Genomic DNA, 16,504 nt, shown 5'->3' with positions numbered 1-16,504 from the left:
GCCACAGCCCTTGGCAGCGTTTTATGGGGCTGAGACATGGCACGGGGAGGTGCAGGGCCAGCGCCAGACGTGCACCGCGTTTTGCCCACGGCAGGGACACCGCTGCTCCCCGGAGCTGCCCTGCCCACGGGCGGGTTAGCCCCAAACCCCAGCCCCAGGCAGGTGGGTGAACCCTGGGGGCTGTTTGCCCCCAGTCCTCTGCTTCCGCCCCCCCCAGTGCCAGGAGGCGGGCAGCAGGCGATTCTTCTTTCCATGCTTCTTGCAGTACCCCACGGGTCGTCCCTTGCAATGCCCCACGCGATGCGCTGTGCACCCAGTGCTCCTTGGAATACCCCATATACCCCGTGCAATGCCCCACGCACCATCCCCGTGCACCATCCCTGTGCACCATCCCAGTACAACATCCCAGTGTGCCATCCCACCATCCCAGTACATCCCAGTGCAACACCCCATGCACCATCCCCGTGCACCACCCCAGTGCACCATCCCAGTGCACCAACCCAGGGCACCATTCCAGTGCAACACCCCATGCACCATCCCAGTGCACCATCCCAGTGCACCATCCCAGTACATCCCAGTGCAACACCCCATGCACCATCCCCGTGCACCATCCCAGTACAACATCCCTGTGTACAATCCCAATACAACATCCCAGTGCACCATCCCACCTTCCCAGTGCACCATCCCAGTGCACCATCCCATTACGCCATCCCACCATCCCCGTGCACCACCCCAGTGCACCACCCCCATGCGCCATGCCATTACACCCCCCCACCATCCCAGTGCAACATCCCAGTACATCCCAGTGCACCGCCCCATTCACCATCCCTGTGCACCACCGCACGCAGCATCCCAGGGGACACCCCACGGACATCCCCACGCAGTGCCCCCTCCCACGCCGTCCTGCACCCCCCCCCGCCCCCCCTCACCCACCCTCACCCCCCCAGCACCCCCTCCCCTTCCCCCCTCCCCCCCCCGGCCGAGGGGACCCCCCCGGCCTCCAGCAGAGCCCGCAGCCTCCCCCCGCCCGGGGAAGCCCCGCGGAGGAGGGGAGGAGGGGGGGGGCAGGAGCTCCGTGCGGCTGATGCTGAGCGGGGCCGCCCCCCCCTCGCCCTCCCCCTGCCGTCCCCGCCCCGAGGACGAGCCGAGGCTGCCTCCTCCGGAGCCCAGAGCTCGCCGGAGCCTCCCCGGCGCAGCATCCCCGGGGCTGCGCTCGGCGGCGGGGGACGGGGCCCCGGGGAACCCCCCCGGGCTCTGCCCGAGGCAGGTAAGGGGGTGGCCGGGGTGGGAGAGAGGATGTGGGGAGGGTCCCCTGGAGCCCCCCCGGTTTCGAGGCAGGGCGGAGGGGAGCAGCAGGGAAAGTTTCCCCTTGCGCACGAAGTTGCCATCCAACAGAACCCCCCCCGTCCGACAGGACCCCCCCCATCCGACAGGACCCCCCCCTCCCGCAGCTATCTGTCCTTTATCAATCTGTTATCAGCAGAGCAGAAGAGCACGGAGGGGGGGCAGCCTCCCACTGCTCCCTGGCAGGCAGCCCTTCTCCTCGCCGCCTCCCCGCCTGCACCCCAGGGTGCCGAGAGCTCCCCGCGGCACCCAAGGGTCCGGCCTTCAGCAGTGGGGTGCCAAGGGTGTGGGGGAACCCACCGGGAAATTGTTAGGATGTGGGGGAGCGGGGGGGGGGGGCTGCAGGGAAGGGTCATGTCAGGGAGGACGTGAGGGATGGTGATGGATACAGGCACCACGCAGTGGGCACAGCCTCCTGGCCAAGGCAGCAGTGTCCTTGCAGGGGTGCAGCCCCCAGGAGCTCCCTCCCCACCCATCCCCGTCCCCATCCCCATCTCCATCCCCATCCCCATCCCCATCCCATCCCCATCCCATCCCCATCCCCATCCCCATCTCCATCCCCGTCCCCGTCCCCGTCCCCATCCCCATCCCCATCCCATCCCCATCCCCATCCCCATCTCCATCCCCGTCCCCGTCCCCGTCCCCGTCCCTGTCCCCGTCCCCGTCCCCGTCCCCGTCCCCGTCCCCATCCCCATCCCCATCCTCATCCCCATCCCCATCCCCATCCCCATCCCCATCCCATCCCCATCCCATCCCATCCCATTCCAGCCCCAGCCCCAGCCCCATCCCATCCCCATCCCCACCACACCGCCACCCACAGGTGCATGGTTCCCCATGGGCTCCATCCCACATGGGGTCCACCACAGGCCCCTCTCAGCCTCCTGCCCCCCCTGTAGAGCACCCCACGCCCCCCTCCACCACATTTCCTGCCCTGCTCCCCATCACCCAGAGCACCTCCTTCCCCTCTCCGACGTTTATCGGAGCTTTGGGAGGGCCCCAACTTTCCCCACACCGCAGCCGAGCCTGGGAGCAGCTCCCTGGCACCCCTGGGCTCCCCCATTTCAGACAGCTCGGCCACACGGGGAATTTCCAGCTCAGCGCAGTGGCCATGGCTTCCCCTCCCGTTTCCCACCCCCTCCGTCCTATTAATCAGCCCGGCCGCAAGTTGGAAACTGCGCAAAGACTGACGACGAGTCCATGACGGCCCCTTGGTTTTATGCCGCTGGGTGGGAATTCGGTGGTGGGAGCTCGGTGGCCACCAGGAGCGGTGCTGGGCTGGGGGGGCTCCTGTGCTGCGGGGTGGGGGCGGTTCCTGTCCACAGAGCAGGGGCTGCGGCGGGGCTCGGGTTGGGTGCGGAGGGGTCACCTTGCAGGCACGGGCAGGAGCTTTTGGGACCTCCGCAGAGTGAGCAGTTTCCTCCCTGGAAGAGATTGGACTTGCTGGGGAGGGAATCGAAGGAAGGAGGGAAGGAAGGAAGGAAGGAAGGATGGATGAATGGAGGGATGGATAGGTGGTGGATGGATGATGGATGGATGGATGGACGATGGATAAATAGATGATGGATGGATGACGGGTGGGTGGATGGATGATGGATGGGTAGATGGATGGATGGATGGATGGATGGATGGATGGATGGATGGATGGGCGGGCGATGGATAAATAGATGATGGATGGATGACGGGTGGGTGGGTAAGCGTGGGTGGTGCATCGCCTCGCCCCACTGCCGGTGCCATCTCCCAGAAAACCTCCCCAGGGACAGCTCCGCGCCCCCCCGCCGTGCTGTCCCGTGGGCAGGGAGCCTGGGGACGCTCCCCCCCTGGGGGCACGAGCTCCCCCGTCACTTCCCAAGCAGCCGCCCTGAAGTTTCGCACCGAGGCTTAGAGCGAGATTCTCCTAAAGCCCTTCCATACCCCCAGGGCCTGCCTGCTCTGCAAGGACCCCCCTCTTTTTATCTGTACAGACTGTTTTGGTCGTGTTATTTGTTGTGTTATTGCTCTGCCGATCCCCACGGCTTTCACTCATGGGGTTCGGCTGCCCCGTGATGACAGCGAGGAGACCCCCCTGGTACCCACCCACCAGGGAGCAGATGCTCTGGGGACGTTTTTCCCCTGGCCCTGCCGCCGATCAGTCCAGGTACAAGGCAGAGACAGATTTCTGTTTCGGCCCCAGGAAGGGTGAGGGGAGGGGACCACAGCGGGACTGCCGCCTCCCGGAGCGGCACCGCAGCAGCATCGCGGTGGCAGTGCCGCTCTCTGCTGTCTTTCAGGAACAAAATTCCAGGCAGGGACCTCAGCCCAGACGTCCAGCTCCATCCGTGGCTCCTCCAGCGCTCACCAGCAGCAGGGACACCCCGGACACCCCGCCGGAGGTGCCCCATGGTGGCTCTCCCCGCTGAGGCTCCTCGGCCACCGCTGTCCCTGCGCCTTGGCTCGCCCTGCAGGCGCTTGGCAGGCAGGAGGGAGCATGGGGAGGCTCTGCCGTGGCATCGTCCCCCTCCTCGCGTGGTGCTGCGTCGCCTTCCAGGAGGGTAAGGGCGGCTCTTGCTTTCCCTGGGGTACCCAAATTTCCTTTGCTCGAGCCCAGCCTTCCCGCGGGTCCCAACCTAATTTGGGGAGTGGGGGCTGTGGGGTGTGTATAAAACCATTTTCCTCCCACTTTACCTCCGCGCAGCCCCCTCGGCAGACCCAGCTTCCACGCTGGCACCGTGTCCTCCACCACAGGTCGCGTTAGGAAGGGGTCGGTGTCTCTTCAGAGCAGCTTGAATCCGCCCAGCACCTGGGGCACGGGGGCTGTGCTGGGTCAACAGCACTGCAAAGACCCCGGGGGGTGCACCTCTGGGACCCCAGGTCCATTCCGGACTTGTTGGAAATCTTGGATGGGCGGAAAATAACAGATTTTGCTTCCACCTCCCCTCGGTGCCGGACCTCCCAGGAGCTGGGCATCTGGGAGCAGCCCTCCCGGACCCCCCCAGCAGCGTGCAAGGAGAAACCAGGGCCCTTTGCTGGGCTCGCCTGCCCTGGGGCGAGCAACGGGGAGAGCTCGCAGGGGGCACAGGGGATGCTGTGGAGCTGCACACCTGCCCTGCTTCGGGGCTCAGCCACCCTCACAACGTCTTTTTGGCTGCTCTTTGCTGTGCGAAGCCCTGGCAGAAATTTATGGGGCTCTGCAGTGAGCAAGGACCGAGGCGGCTGGCGCCGAGCGATGTGCCACGGGCACGTGGCTGGCTGACGGCACCGGAGAGCAATGCCAACCCCTCCTGTGCACCCTCAGCCATCCCAGAGCAGCATTTTCTCACCGGGTTTCCTGACTGGCATTGCAAAGTCGTCCTTGCACCACCCAGCAAGCATGGAGCAGTGCAGCAGGGGACAAATCCCCTCTCCCCATCCCCACGTGGGGTTCAGCACCCTGCCCACTGCAGCAAAGAGAAGCTTGCCCGAGCAGGGCAGAGGACCAGAGCATCCCAAATCCCCACCCAGTAATTTTGGGGGGTTCCTGCCTTCAGCCCCAAGCACTGCTGAGGTGGAGTGTTAACGGAGCAGGGAGCAGAAAGCCCCCTGGGCAGAGAGTGGGAGAAAGGGGATGAAATGTTTCATCGCTTTTATTTTCGGGGCCATGCACAGCTCCGTTTTGGGGGGTGCGGGGGGGGCTCTGGCCCTGCCCCTGCCCAGCCCCCAGCCCCATCTCTTTGCAGCAGCCCAGGCACAGAAGCAGCCCCGCAGCCACGCCGAGGAGCGCCTCTTCAAGCACCTCTTCACCGGCTACAACCGATGGTCGCGGCCGGTGCCCAACACCTCCGACGTGGTCATCGTGAAGTTCGGGCTCTCCATCGCGCAGCTCATCGACGTGGTGCGTAGCCCACTGGGGGGGACCCCCAGCCTGGGACCTCTGAGGCCGTCCTCGTGGCCCCACGGTGCTGCCCTGGAGCACCCCATCCCCATGCCATGGCTGCGAGTCCCCTGCAACCATCTCAGCCCCCTGAGGAGCTGCTCATGAGTTCGGGCACAGTTTGGTGCCCCTCTGGGCACAGAGCTTTGCCCCAGCAGTGAAATAGCCAGGGCTCACTCCCACAGGGATGCTCAGGGCTCCTTCCACTTCTTGCCCACTGCTCCGACCCGTCTACTTGACCACGGGCAGGGGAAACTGGGTGCGAGGTGGGCTTCAGGCAGCAGCACCCCCTGCCCATCTCCAGGGGGTGACAAGCCACCCACCCGCCTGCCCAGCGCTCCAACAAGCTGGGGGCTCTGCTCCCCTCATCCCCAACCTCCCTTTTGGGAGCAGGAGAGCATCGAGGAGCATCCATCCACCTGTTTGTAGGGCTCTGCTTGTCCTCCCATCGGAGCTGGGCGCTGCAATATCCTATTTCTTGCTGCCATCTAGCGAGCAGCCAGCCAGCCTCTCCCTCACCTTGCACTGGTACCAGTTGCTTCCAGGAGCTGAAGCCCAGCGGCAGAGGGGGCTGCACGCCCTGCAGTGCATCCCTCTCTGTCCACCTCCTCTCATTTCTCCCCATTTCGTCCCCACCACAGGATGAGAAGAACCAAATGATGACCACGAACGTCTGGCTGAAGCAGGTAGGAGCCTGTGCCCTCCTCGGGCAGGAGCGTGCCAAGGTGGGCAGGGCATTTGGTGCACAGAGACCCTGCTGGGGGCATCTCTGCGGTGTCATCCCCCTGGGGAGTGCTGCCGGAGGAGGAGGAGGAGGAGGGTGACACTGGGCAGACCCAGGGCCACCTGATGCCCTCTGTGCCTCCCTCCAGGAGTGGAGCGACTACAAGCTGCGCTGGAACCCGGCGGACTTCGACAACGTCACCTCCATCCGGGTGCCCTCTGAGATGATCTGGATCCCCGACATCGTGCTCTACAACAAGTGAGACGGGGCGTCCATAGGGCCAGCTCCCCCACCTTATCCCATCCCATCCCACCCCATCCCACCCACCCCACCCCATCCCATCCCATCCCATCCCATCCCATCCCATCCCATCCCATCCCACCCCACCCCACCCCATCCCACCCCATCCCACCCCACCCCATCCCATCCCACCCCATCCCACCCCATCCCATCCCATCCCTTCAGCCCCCTCCAACCCTCTCACCTTTCTGCCCCACAGCGCCGACGGGGAGTTCGCTGTGACGCACATGACGAAGGCCCACCTCTTCTCCAACGGGAAGGTGAAGTGGGTGCCTCCCGCCATCTACAAGAGCTCGTGCAGCATCGACGTCACCTTCTTCCCCTTCGACCAGCAGAACTGCAAGATGAAGTTCGGCTCCTGGACCTACGACAAGGCCAAGATCGACCTGGAGAACATGGAGCACCACGTGGACCTCAAGGACTACTGGGAGAGCGGCGAGTGGGCCATCATAAACGCCATCGGCACCTACAACTCCAAGAAGTACGACTGCTGCACCGAGATCTACCCCGACATCACCTTCTTCTTCGTCATCCGCCGCCTCCCGCTCTTCTACACCATCAACCTCATCATCCCCTGCCTGCTGATCTCCTGCCTGACTGTGCTGGTCTTCTACCTGCCCTCCGACTGCGGGGAGAAGATCACGCTCTGCATCTCCGTCCTGCTCTCCCTCACCGTCTTCCTGCTGCTCATCACCGAAATCATCCCCTCCACCTCGCTGGTCATCCCCCTCATCGGCGAGTACCTCCTCTTCACCATGATCTTCGTCACGCTCTCCATCATCATCACCGTGTTCGTCCTCAACGTGCACCACCGCTCGCCCAGCACCCACACCATGCCCCGCTGGGTGCGCGGCTTCTTCCTGGGCTTCATCCCACGCTGGCTCTTCATGAAGCGCCCCCCGGCGCTGCCCCCCGCCGAGGGGGCCGCGGGCCAGTACGACCCCCCGGGGACCAGGCTCAGCACCTCCCGCTGCTGGCTGGAGACCGACGTGGATGACAAGTGGGAGGAGGAGGAAGAGGAGGAGGAAGAAGAGGAGGAGGAGAAGGCGTACCCCGGCCGCGTGCCCCCTGCAGGCTCCCATGCCCAGGGCACCCAGTGCCGCTACGGCTGCGGGCGCCAAGCGGGGAAGGCATCGGGGGGCCCAGCCCCACGGGTGCCCCCCAAGGAAGAGGAGGCAGGCTCGGACCGGGGGCTGCTGCTGTCCCCCAGCATCCTGAAGGCCCTGGAGGGGGTGCAGTACATCGCAGACCACCTGCGAGCCGAGGATGCTGACTTCTCGGTGAGTGGGCGCCCCCCAGGGCTGGGGGGGTGATGGGGACCCCCCCAGCCCAGTGCTGCTGCTGTCACATCCCTCCATGGGGAGTCAGTGGGGGGGCCCCCGGCTGCGTCCTGCCGTGCTGAGGACCCAAAGCCAGGAGAAGGTCCACAGCCACCTCCTGGGAGATGCATGGTCCCGGGGGTCAGCTCAGGGCTCTGTAGGACAGCACCCACTGCCCCCGTGCCCCCACCCCCAGCTGGGTGAATTTGGGATCCCCAGGGGCTGCATCCTGTGCCCGCCCCCCTCCCGCGCTCACAGCCCCCTCTCTGCCTGGCAGGTGAAGGAGGACTGGAAGTACGTGGCCATGGTGATCGACCGCATCTTCCTCTGGATGTTCATCATCGTCTGCCTGCTGGGCACCGTGGGGCTCTTCCTGCCGCCCTACCTGGCGGGGATGATCTAGGGGCTGGGGGCAATGCAGGCTCGGCAGGATGCGGCCATGACCATGGAGGACCCTTGGGTGGGAAGTGCTGGGGGGGAGGGAAGCAAGGTGTGTGCTGGGGGCAACCTGTGGGTTGTGGGGTGGGATGGCTCCTGGCTGTCCTGCCCAGGGGGGTCGGGGCCATCCCGGCCTTGAGGAAGGCTCAGCACCACCTCTCCATAGACTGAGCACGGGCTGGAGGCACCCAGGAGAGGCACCTGCTTCCTTGAGCTGCTGCAAATCCTACCTGGAACCCAGGGGACACGCCTGGTTGTGACTCCAAGGCGCTGGGTAAGAAGAGAGGACTCCGGAGACGCTTCTGGATGCATCCTGACCGCAGGGTGCTCGGGACCGCGGGCTGGCACGGTCACCAAAACGTGGGGCAGGCGATAGTGCTTCGGGTGGCTTGTGGGGAAGGGGAACGGCCGCGGGAGGGGACAGAGGGCCCTGCTCTGCCGATCCCAGCCAGAGCAAGCAATCACCCTGCACCAGCCCAGATGTCTGCTTGGGTCTCGGGGCCATGGACCCTGGGGTGCTGCCTCGCTCTGAGGTGCTGGATCTATCAGCACAGGGGTCCCGCTCCCCCGGGGGCAACCCAAGCAAATCGTCCTCTCCAACCCACTCCTACAACCACCTACAGACCCCCAAATCCCTTGCTCTGATGACTTCTGCAATCCAGCTGTAACTTGTAGCTTCCGTGTACCCCAAAGGGCCCGTGCTTAGGAGGGACCTAGTCTCTTCTGCGCCCTGGAACTGGGATTTTCCCTGCAGTACTTTCTCCTCCAGGGGCCCAGCCCAGGCACCGCGGTGCTGGATGCCCTTTGAGAGGCTTCAGAAAACACTTTGTGCTGTCAGGAGTGAAATGGGCTGGAATAAAGCGTGCCGCCGAGAGACGTGCGCGTCCCAGGGGCGTTGCAGCCGCTCACGCACCCTCTGGTGCATGCGGGCTGGCTCAGAGATGTGCGTGCGTGGGGCTGAGGAAAGGCGTGCGAGGCAGCGGGTGCCCAGGCTGGATGTGTGCACGGGTACGCGTGTGTCTGACCCGGCACACACCAGCCGTAGGGTCTACAGAGCCCGCTGTGCTCGTCTCCTCCCCACATCAGCCCCCCCAAAAGCCCCTCACCAGCCGCATTCCTGCTCCCTTCCCCTCTCAGCTCAGCCCTGCCCGGCTGGGGACAGGGCACAACCTCTGGGGGACCCCCCGTGGGGCACGACGTGCACCCCGTGAACCCTTTTTTTTGGGGGGAGCCCCATTCTTGTGGCCGTGCTGCCCTGCAGAAGCCTCCTCCCTGAATTACCCGTGAGTTCCTGATGGTCCTCGAAAAGCAAAGGAGCTGTGGATAGTTTTGCTAGCCAGTCCTGGGAGCAAGGAGAGCCTGGCGCCCCGTATGGATTTGGGGCACCCTCGCCTTGGCAGGGCTGGCTCTGCCGGGCCCCAGCTCTTTTCCAGGAGCAGCCGGCGAGCAGGGGGCTCGCAGGGGCGTCAGGCAACACAGGCACAGCGGGGCTTGGTGCATGGTTTATCTCAGCCAAAACGAGCAGCGTTGTGGGAAGATGCTGGGGAAAAGCCCGAACCGTACGATTTCCAACTCAAGCACAATCCGAACAGAGACTTCGGTGCTGTTGTCGCTTACGCAGAGCAGCTCGGGGTAAACTCGGCTGGAAGAGGCCCCCCCCCTTCTCCTGGCCGGGTTGTGGCACCGACGGGGTCCCAAACCCCCCGCGCTCCCCAGGCTGGGGCCGGGCACGCTCCGGACGCGAGACCCGACCCGAGGCAGCGCACGGCCCCGTGCCCCTCGTTAAATAAATGTCCGGTACAACGCACAGGGAAATGCAGACAGCCCCTCCAGCGAGCGCGCCGGGGCTCCCCCCGGGAAGCCAGCTCCCCCGGTCACTGTGTCCCCGGCTCCCGGCGCCGAGGAGTGGGGCGCAGGACACCCCCCCGCCATGCGCTGCCCCTCGGAGGGGCCGAGGGACGGACACACGGACCTGCCGGACGGACACACGGACCCACGGGATGGGCACACGGACCCTCTGGAAGGACACATGGACCCCTGCCAGACAGACACACGGACCCGTTGCTGGCTGGGAGTGGGTTCCTCTGAGCCGAAGGGACCTTTGTCCGCCCTTGGGGACAGCCAGGACCCCCCTGGCCCTTTCGAGGGACGAGTCACCAGGTGCCTCCCTTCTTCAGACGACTGACGAGATGATGCTAAAGACACGAGCAGCTGCGGGAGGAGGGGGGACAGGGAGGGCAGGGCGGCGAGGCCACGGGAGACACACAAAAGCCAGCTCCTCCGCGATGCTCTCCTCCCTTCTCCGCCGACCGGCGCGCGGCGCTGCCTCTCCTCCTCTCCTTCCCCACCCCTTCTCCTTCCCTCTCTCCGCCCCTGCCCTCACTCCAAGCACAGCTTCACCAGGTTGGCCTGGACCTTGGCTTGGTCCACGGCGTCCAGGAGGTTCTTGGCGTCCACGGCCAGGGTGTGGGAGGCCGTCAGCATCTGCCGCTTGCACTCCTCGCTCAGCGAGGTGACGGCGTTCTGCTGCGCCAGGCGCATCTTGTTGATGAGGTCGGCCAAGTCCTTGTTGAGCAGCTTCTGGGTCCCCTCGATCTGGCCAAGACACGCAGGGGTTAGGGGCGCCCGGCCCCGCTCCCTCCTCCCAGCCCCGCGGGGCAGGCGCCGGCCCTACCTCGGTGCGGGAGGTGGCGGGCAGGATGGGCAGGATCTCGTCCACGCTGCCGATCAGCTTGCGGAGGGACAGGCCCACGTTCTGCGGGGGGAGAGGTGCGGTTAGGACGGCCTCGGGCACTGGCACAGGGAAGCAGTGCATGGGAACATCCCTGACTCAAGGGTTCCAGTGGGGAGAGGGGCATGGAGGGAAGCGCTCCCCGTTGACCCAAGGAGGCAATGGAGGAGCAGAGAATGGTGGAAGCGTTCCCGTCATCGACCCAAGGACACAAAGGAGGAGTGGACACATTGGAAATGCTCCCACCATTGACACATGGACATAAAGGAGGAGCAAGACATGTTGGAAGTGCTCCCACCATTGACCTAAGGACACAACGGAGGAGTTCAGCATGATGGAAATGCTCCCACCATTGACCCAAGGACCCAAAGGAGGAGCAGGATATGTTGGAAACGCTCCCCGTTGACCCAAGGAGCCAATGGAGGAGCAGGACATGTTGGAAATGCTCCCACCATTGACCTAAGAATATGAGGAAGGAGTAGGAAATGCTCCCATCTTTGACCCAAGGACCCAATGGATGAGAAGGACGTGTTAGGAATGCTCCCGCCATTGACCCAAGGACCCAAAGGAGGAGCAGGACATGTTGGAAGTGCTCCCATCATTGACCTAAGGACCCAACAGAGGAGAAGAACATATTGGAAATGCTCCCACCATAGACCCAAGGACCCAATGGAGGAGCAGGACGTGCTGCTAACGCTCCCTCCCATACATGTAAGACTTTCCCAAGAAGGACCCTGGGAAGTGCTCCCATGCAGCGGCAGCGCTCAGCGCACTGACTCCCAGCTCCCTCCCCACTGCTCAGGGCAGCCCTGGCGTTGCCCCCTTCCTGCCCTCCCTACCTTCACCACCAGGATGTACCCCTCGGGGGGCAGGAGGCTGATCTCGTTCTTCAGCTGCAGGACAGCCCGCACCAGGTCCATGACGTTGCTGTACACCGTGTCGTCCGTGCGGTCCAGGTTGGCCGTGGGGGCCGGCTGGATGGACTGACGGGGAGCAGGGCCACCGTGGGCTCGGTGCCCCCGGGGCCAAGGAGGGAAAGACCAACACCCGTGGGGAACCCTGGCCCACCAGACCCAGCCACCTCCCGCCCGTGTCTCAGAGGCTGAGGGGTCGCCCAGGCCAAGGAGGGGCAGAAAAGTCCCATCCTGCAGGTGCAGAGGGTGATGGGGGAGGACTCAAACCATGGTGTCCAAGGTCTTACCTGCGCCCCGAGTCTTGGAGGCTTCTGGGGGGGCCCCGTGAACTCCGCTACGCCATCAGTAAGGGAAAGGAAGGAGAGTCACTCTGGCTGCTCCCCGGCCGTGCGAGCACACTGCAAGACCCCTGGGAGCCGTGCCATGTCCCACAGCACCCTGGGGACCCCAACCAGCCCTGGCTGCGTCCCACCTCCCCTCCAGCAGCAGGACAAGGATAAGGGGGTGCCCATGGCTTAGCCCCCCACGCGTGGGACAGGCAGAGCTGTTCGGGGTGATGTGGGATTGCTTGCAAGGTAGCTGGGACGCAGCCCCAAGGCTTCTCACAGCTCAGCATGGGGCTCCCCACTCCGGCCCTGGTGTGAGCTGCAGCCCAGAGGGGGTGCTCCCCGCGGGCAGCAGCTGTGGGCACTCACTGTAATCCATCTCCTTCTCCGGCAGCATCTGCGGGGGAAGAAACAGCAGCAAATGAGAGGTGAAAAGTCCTGATCGGAGGCGGCAAGGATGGGGGCTGCATCACCCCAGGGCAGGGGGCATCGTCCCATGGGTTTGGGGGAGCAGGTCGGGACCACAGTTATTGCACCCCATCAATAGCGCTGGATGGGTTTCCCCCCACAGCCCCTAAATGCATCCGAAAAGGTGGAAAAGGGGCAGCGGGGACCAGCAGCAACATTGCAGCCCGTAAATATCCACGGCCCACCCGTGACAAAGCAGGGGAGGATCTCTGGGCACCCCCGGGAGAAGGAGCCCCCTGCACCCTTGCACACGAATACACCCGACCCCAGTTCCCTGGGGCTGGCGGCACTCACCAGTGGGGTGTTGTTGTTCATGAACACCGTCGGGTCCTGCAGGGGGGGAGAAGCCTTGTGAGAGGCATCGGGAGAAGGGAAAGGACAGGGAAAAAGAGAGGGGAAGAGGAAGGGGAAGGGAAAAAAGGGGAAAGAAAAAGAAAAAGAAAAAGAAAAAGAAAAAGAAGAAAAAGAAAAAGAAAAAGAAAAAGAAAAAGAAAAAGAAAAAGAAAAAGAAAAAGAAAAAGAAAAAGAAAAAGAAAAAGAAAAAGAAAAAGAAAAAGAAAAAGAAAAAGAAAAAGAAAAAGAAAAAGAAAAAGAAAAAGAAAAAGAAAAAAAAGAAAAAGAAAAAGAAAAAGAAAAAGAAAAAGAAAAAGAAAAAGAAAAAGAAAAAGAAAAAGAAAAAGAAAAAGAAAAAGAAAAAGAAAAAGAAAAAGAAAAAGAAAAAGAAAAAAAGAAAAAGAAAAAGAAAAAGAAAAAGAAAAAGAAAAAGAAAAAGAAAAAGAAAAAGAAAAGGGGTGGATTGACCCCCACAGAACCATTCCCACCCCTCTGCTTACTTCCTGGCAAAACTTTCCCAAATTTTGACTCCTTCATCCCGGCTCCCAGCAGGGAAAGACGCACAACCCCCCACCCCCTCACCTTGCCCAACATCAGCCACCAAAACCCATCTCCGATCTCCCGGAGACCTCCACGATTTCCCTGACTCCTGGGAGACCCCAGAGCACACCCCAGGAGCGCTGCTCATTTCCCCAGCTCCCCATCCCCTCGTGGCCCCGTCCCCATCCCCGCCTGCCCCGGGGGCACCGGGACCCCCAGGACCCCCGTGCTGCTGCTCAGCACCACGACGCCAAACGCCAGCCGCTCGCCCCCGCAGCACCGGGCCGGGGGAGTGGGGCTTGGCTGCAGCGGCTGCGTCAGCCGAGCTAATAAAAGATTTTCTGTCTCTTTCTGTCTCCCCGAGAGCTGTGGCATTAGTCATGCATTAGCTACCTTGGCTCCTTAGTTAAAAAGCGTTACAAAAGCTCATTAAGACGCAACCACAAGTACTTAAAAATCGCACAAGTTTCACAATATTAATTTCCTGCAGCAGCTCCGCGAGGTTTTTACAAGTGCAGAAGACAAAGGGGTGCAGGCGGGCTGGTGACGGAGCCGTTCTGCAGGAAAGTGAGACCCGCAGCAGGGCAGAGCTTCTGCATCGCAACTAAACCACGGACAGCAAGCTGCGGCTCTGCCAGCGCCTTCGCGAGGGTGCCAGAGCTGGGAGCACGCGTCTGAAACCCCGATCCCAGCCCGACGGCACTCACCAGGGACTTCTCCTCCTGCCGCAGCCACTGGTAGTCCTCCACCATCTGCTTCTGCTGCTTGTCCAGGACCTGCCGCATCTTCAGCCGCTCTATCTCCCAGAGCTTCTGCGCCTCCTCCCTGCTGCTGGGACGGAGGAAATCTTCCTCCTGGCGCACGGAGCCAGCGGTGACGGAGGGCTCAGCAGCCAGAGCCCCCCGGTCTCAGCACGGGAGCCGGAGCCCGCTCTGCGCATGCAAAGCCATGCACCGGACCCCAGCGGCCGTGAGCCTGGGGCTGCTCCAGACTGACCCCGGGGAGCCCCTGGGCTTCCAGCAGCGAGAGGAACCCACTGGCAGGCCCCACACCTCGTGCGCCACGTCCTGGCACTCCCAGCCCCGTGTGCGAGCCCTGGGCAGCACGCACAGGATGCCCCGGTGCAGCGCATCGTGCCCACGGTGCAGGTGCTGGCAGCACCGGGGCCATCCTGGTGTGACGGACAATGCCTGCCTCCGATTTCGGGGCTGTGCAGCAGTGCTGAGGAACCGGGGAAGAGCACCCAAGCTGCCAAACACCGCCGGCACTCCAGGTGACGACGAGCCGACCCACAGCCCCGAGGTCCCACCCGTCCCCAGCACACCCCTGCCCGTTCCTGGAGACGCCGTGCCCACTGCTCCTCCACCGACGTGCCTCCACCTGGGTGCGTGCACAACATGCATGGCAGGGGGCTGCGAGCACCCGGAGCCCTTCACGGGCACGATGCCTCCAGCCTCAAGCAGCACAGAGACAGCATCAGGCCCACAGCACGAGCTGGAAGCGGCGCAAGCACCAGCACAAAGCGAGGCACGGCGCGGAGCATCGCCCCCTCCTCTCGCTCCGGCGGGGTCCCCAGGGCGTCCTCGGGGGCGAGGGGACCCTCTCTTACCCGCATGCTGTGGCGCTTGAAGACGTTGTGGCGGTTGAGCGGCGGGGTGTGCAGGGAGCTGGCCGGAGACTGGTACTCGATGGGGCTGGTGAGCGTGGGCGAGCTGGCACACAGACCCTCGGGCACCTGCGGCGGGGCGGGCGCGGGGCGGCGCGGCACGGAACAAAGCCACGGGAGGTTAGCGCGGACGGACGGACGGATGGACAGACAGACAGAGAGCGTGGGAAAGCGGCTTTCACACCCCACAGAGGAGCATCGACGGCCCTAACAGGACCCTCCTCACCAGGAGGTTTGCTCCGGTGTCCAGAGCGCGGGCTTGAGATCTCCCGTGCTCCCGCCCAAACCCCTGCCTGGCCCCCAGAAAAGCACCCAGAATAGAGGCTGCTCTTGAAGGGGATGCTCCAAGGAGCAGAGCAAACGGTGGAGGCGGTGATCTGCGCTCCCACAGGGCAGCCAGACCGAGCTGCAGGTGACACGGGTGCAGCCAGCCTCCTCTCCTCCCAGCCGTGCATGCAAACCGGCTGCTGGGAGCGTGCAAACCGCCCTGCCCTGGGGAGAAAGCCGCTCTCCAAGCCCCGAGGCAGGGACAAGACACGGGCAGGGCTGAGCCCGAAGCGTTGAGCTGTCCTGCTGGCACTCTGGGTCCCGAAAGCCTCCAGCTACCAAGGGCTGGAGCTCCGGGCACGGCTTCCTGGCATCAAGCCCTTGTCGGGCCCCCATGGGCTGCTGTGGCCACGCAGCCTTACCTGGAACTGCAGCTTGGGAGCCAGGAGGTTGTTCTGGGGCGGAGGTTTGTACCTGGGTCTGCTGGGCTGCAGGGGGAGAAAAGCAGGCTGGGTGCAAGCCTGGGGACGCCCCGTTTTGGCAGCGCATCCTTGGGTCAGGGCACGGGGCAGGTGAGAGCCCTGCAGCATCCCGCCCGCGCCGGGCTCTGCCCTCTCCGCACCTTGGGGGGCGGCTCCTGGAAGGACGGCGGCTCCAAGATTTTGGGAGGCCGGTGGCGGTTGTTCCGCTCCTGCTCCTTGGCCAGCTCCTTTTCCATCAGGTAAATGTCACTGCGGGGGAGAGGGAAAGGTTGTCACAGCCCCCCACGGCAGGAACATGGGGACGCACGGGCGGGATGGGGGTGGAAAACAGGAGGGAGCAAGGAGAGATGGGGAGAGCCGAGGGAAAGGACCACGGTGCGCGCACGGGACCCGAAACTTCCCCTGCTGCCTCCCTGCTCACCTCAAGCTGCAGACCAGGTCCTTGAACTTGGGCCTCTCGCTGGGGTCGTAGTCCCAGCAGCGCGTCATGAGGGTGTAGAGGACGGGCGGGCAGAGGTCGGGCTTGGGCAGGCGGTCGCCCCTCTCCAGCACCCCGATCACGTCCTTGTTCTCCAGCCAGAAGAAGGGCTGCCGGCCGTAGCTCAGGATCTCCCACATGCACACGGCTGCGGGGTGCAGGGGAACACCCACGGCTGATGCTGGAGCGAGCGCCCTGGGGACCAGCCCCTCGCCCTGGGGTCTCGGGGAGCCGGTGGCAGTGCCAGGCTTTGCGGAAGGTCGCGGGGCACTTGGCCTTCTCGTCCCC

General features: G+C 63.8%; 2 protein-coding genes across 13 annotated transcripts in view; one reads left to right on the top strand and one right to left on the bottom strand.

Annotated features, from left to right (window-relative positions):
* The first annotated feature begins 1,139 nt into the window (after nucleotides 1-1,139).
* CHRNA2 (cholinergic receptor nicotinic alpha 2 subunit) lies at nucleotides 1,140-9,350 on the top strand. 4 transcript variants are annotated; one of them, XM_083828638.1, is made up of 8 exons: nucleotides 1,140-1,267; nucleotides 3,612-3,872; nucleotides 5,037-5,191; nucleotides 5,872-5,916; nucleotides 6,103-6,212; nucleotides 6,454-6,514; nucleotides 6,590-7,534; nucleotides 7,851-9,350. In XM_083828638.1, exons 2-8 carry the CDS (start codon nucleotides 3,809-3,811, stop codon nucleotides 7,974-7,976), a joined length of 1,506 nt encoding a protein of 501 aa, XP_083684764.1. In that variant the 5' UTR covers nucleotides 1,140-1,267; nucleotides 3,612-3,808; the 3' UTR covers nucleotides 7,977-9,350. The 4 variants fall into 4 exon arrangements, with proteins under 4 accessions (XP_083684764.1, XP_083684763.1, XP_083684761.1 ...); XM_083828637.1 differs by having other exon boundaries at nucleotides 5,040-5,191; nucleotides 6,454-7,534; XM_083828635.1 differs by having other exon boundaries at nucleotides 6,454-7,534.
* A 151-nt stretch (nucleotides 9,351-9,501) lies between these two features.
* The window catches only part of PTK2B (protein tyrosine kinase 2 beta), a 30,517-nt gene continuing 23,514 nt past the window's right edge, over nucleotides 9,502-16,504 (bottom strand). For 7 of the 9 annotated variants that reach the window (XM_083828631.1, XM_083828628.1, XM_083828629.1 and 4 more), the window contains exons 21-31: nucleotides 16,160-16,364; nucleotides 15,879-15,987; nucleotides 15,679-15,744; nucleotides 14,933-15,058; nucleotides 14,031-14,177; nucleotides 12,745-12,780; nucleotides 12,352-12,379; nucleotides 11,944-11,999; nucleotides 11,582-11,725; nucleotides 10,686-10,766; nucleotides 9,502-10,606 (exon numbers count right to left, since the gene is read on the bottom strand). In XM_083828631.1, the coding sequence (XP_083684757.1) occupies nucleotides 10,391-10,606; nucleotides 10,686-10,766; nucleotides 11,582-11,725; nucleotides 11,944-11,999; nucleotides 12,352-12,379; nucleotides 12,745-12,780; nucleotides 14,031-14,177; nucleotides 14,933-15,058; nucleotides 15,679-15,744; nucleotides 15,879-15,987; nucleotides 16,160-16,364 (1,214 nt within the window). In that variant the 3' untranslated portion in view covers nucleotides 9,502-10,390. The remainder of the gene's footprint in view (nucleotides 10,607-10,685; nucleotides 10,767-11,581; nucleotides 11,726-11,943; nucleotides 12,000-12,351; nucleotides 12,380-12,744; nucleotides 12,781-14,030; nucleotides 14,178-14,932; nucleotides 15,059-15,678; nucleotides 15,745-15,878; nucleotides 15,988-16,159; nucleotides 16,365-16,504) is intronic. The other 2 variants (XM_083828626.1, XM_083828627.1) reach the window with 2 other exon arrangements.

This window comes from Anser anser (genome assembly GCF_964211835.1).
Source record: "Anser anser genome assembly, chromosome: 3".
Taxonomy (NCBI): Eukaryota; Metazoa; Chordata; class Aves; order Anseriformes; family Anatidae; genus Anser; species Anser anser.
Note: the sequence above shows the minus strand (reverse complement) of the source record. Positions and strands in the feature narration are given on the sequence as shown.

Bases quoted from the DNA above. Each gene is read 5' to 3' on its own strand.
- CHRNA2 (XM_083828635.1), top strand. From the start codon at position 3,809: ATGGGGAGGCTCTGCCGTGGCATCGTCCCCCTCCTCGCGTGGTGCTGC. The intron at 5,917-6,102 runs GTAGGAGCCTGT...GCCTCCCTCCAG, and splicing joins CGAACGTCTGGCTGAAGCAG to GAGTGGAGCGACTACAAGCT. The intron at 7,535-7,850 runs GTGAGTGGGCGC...TCTGCCTGGCAG, and splicing joins CCGAGGATGCTGACTTCTCG to GTGAAGGAGGACTGGAAGTA.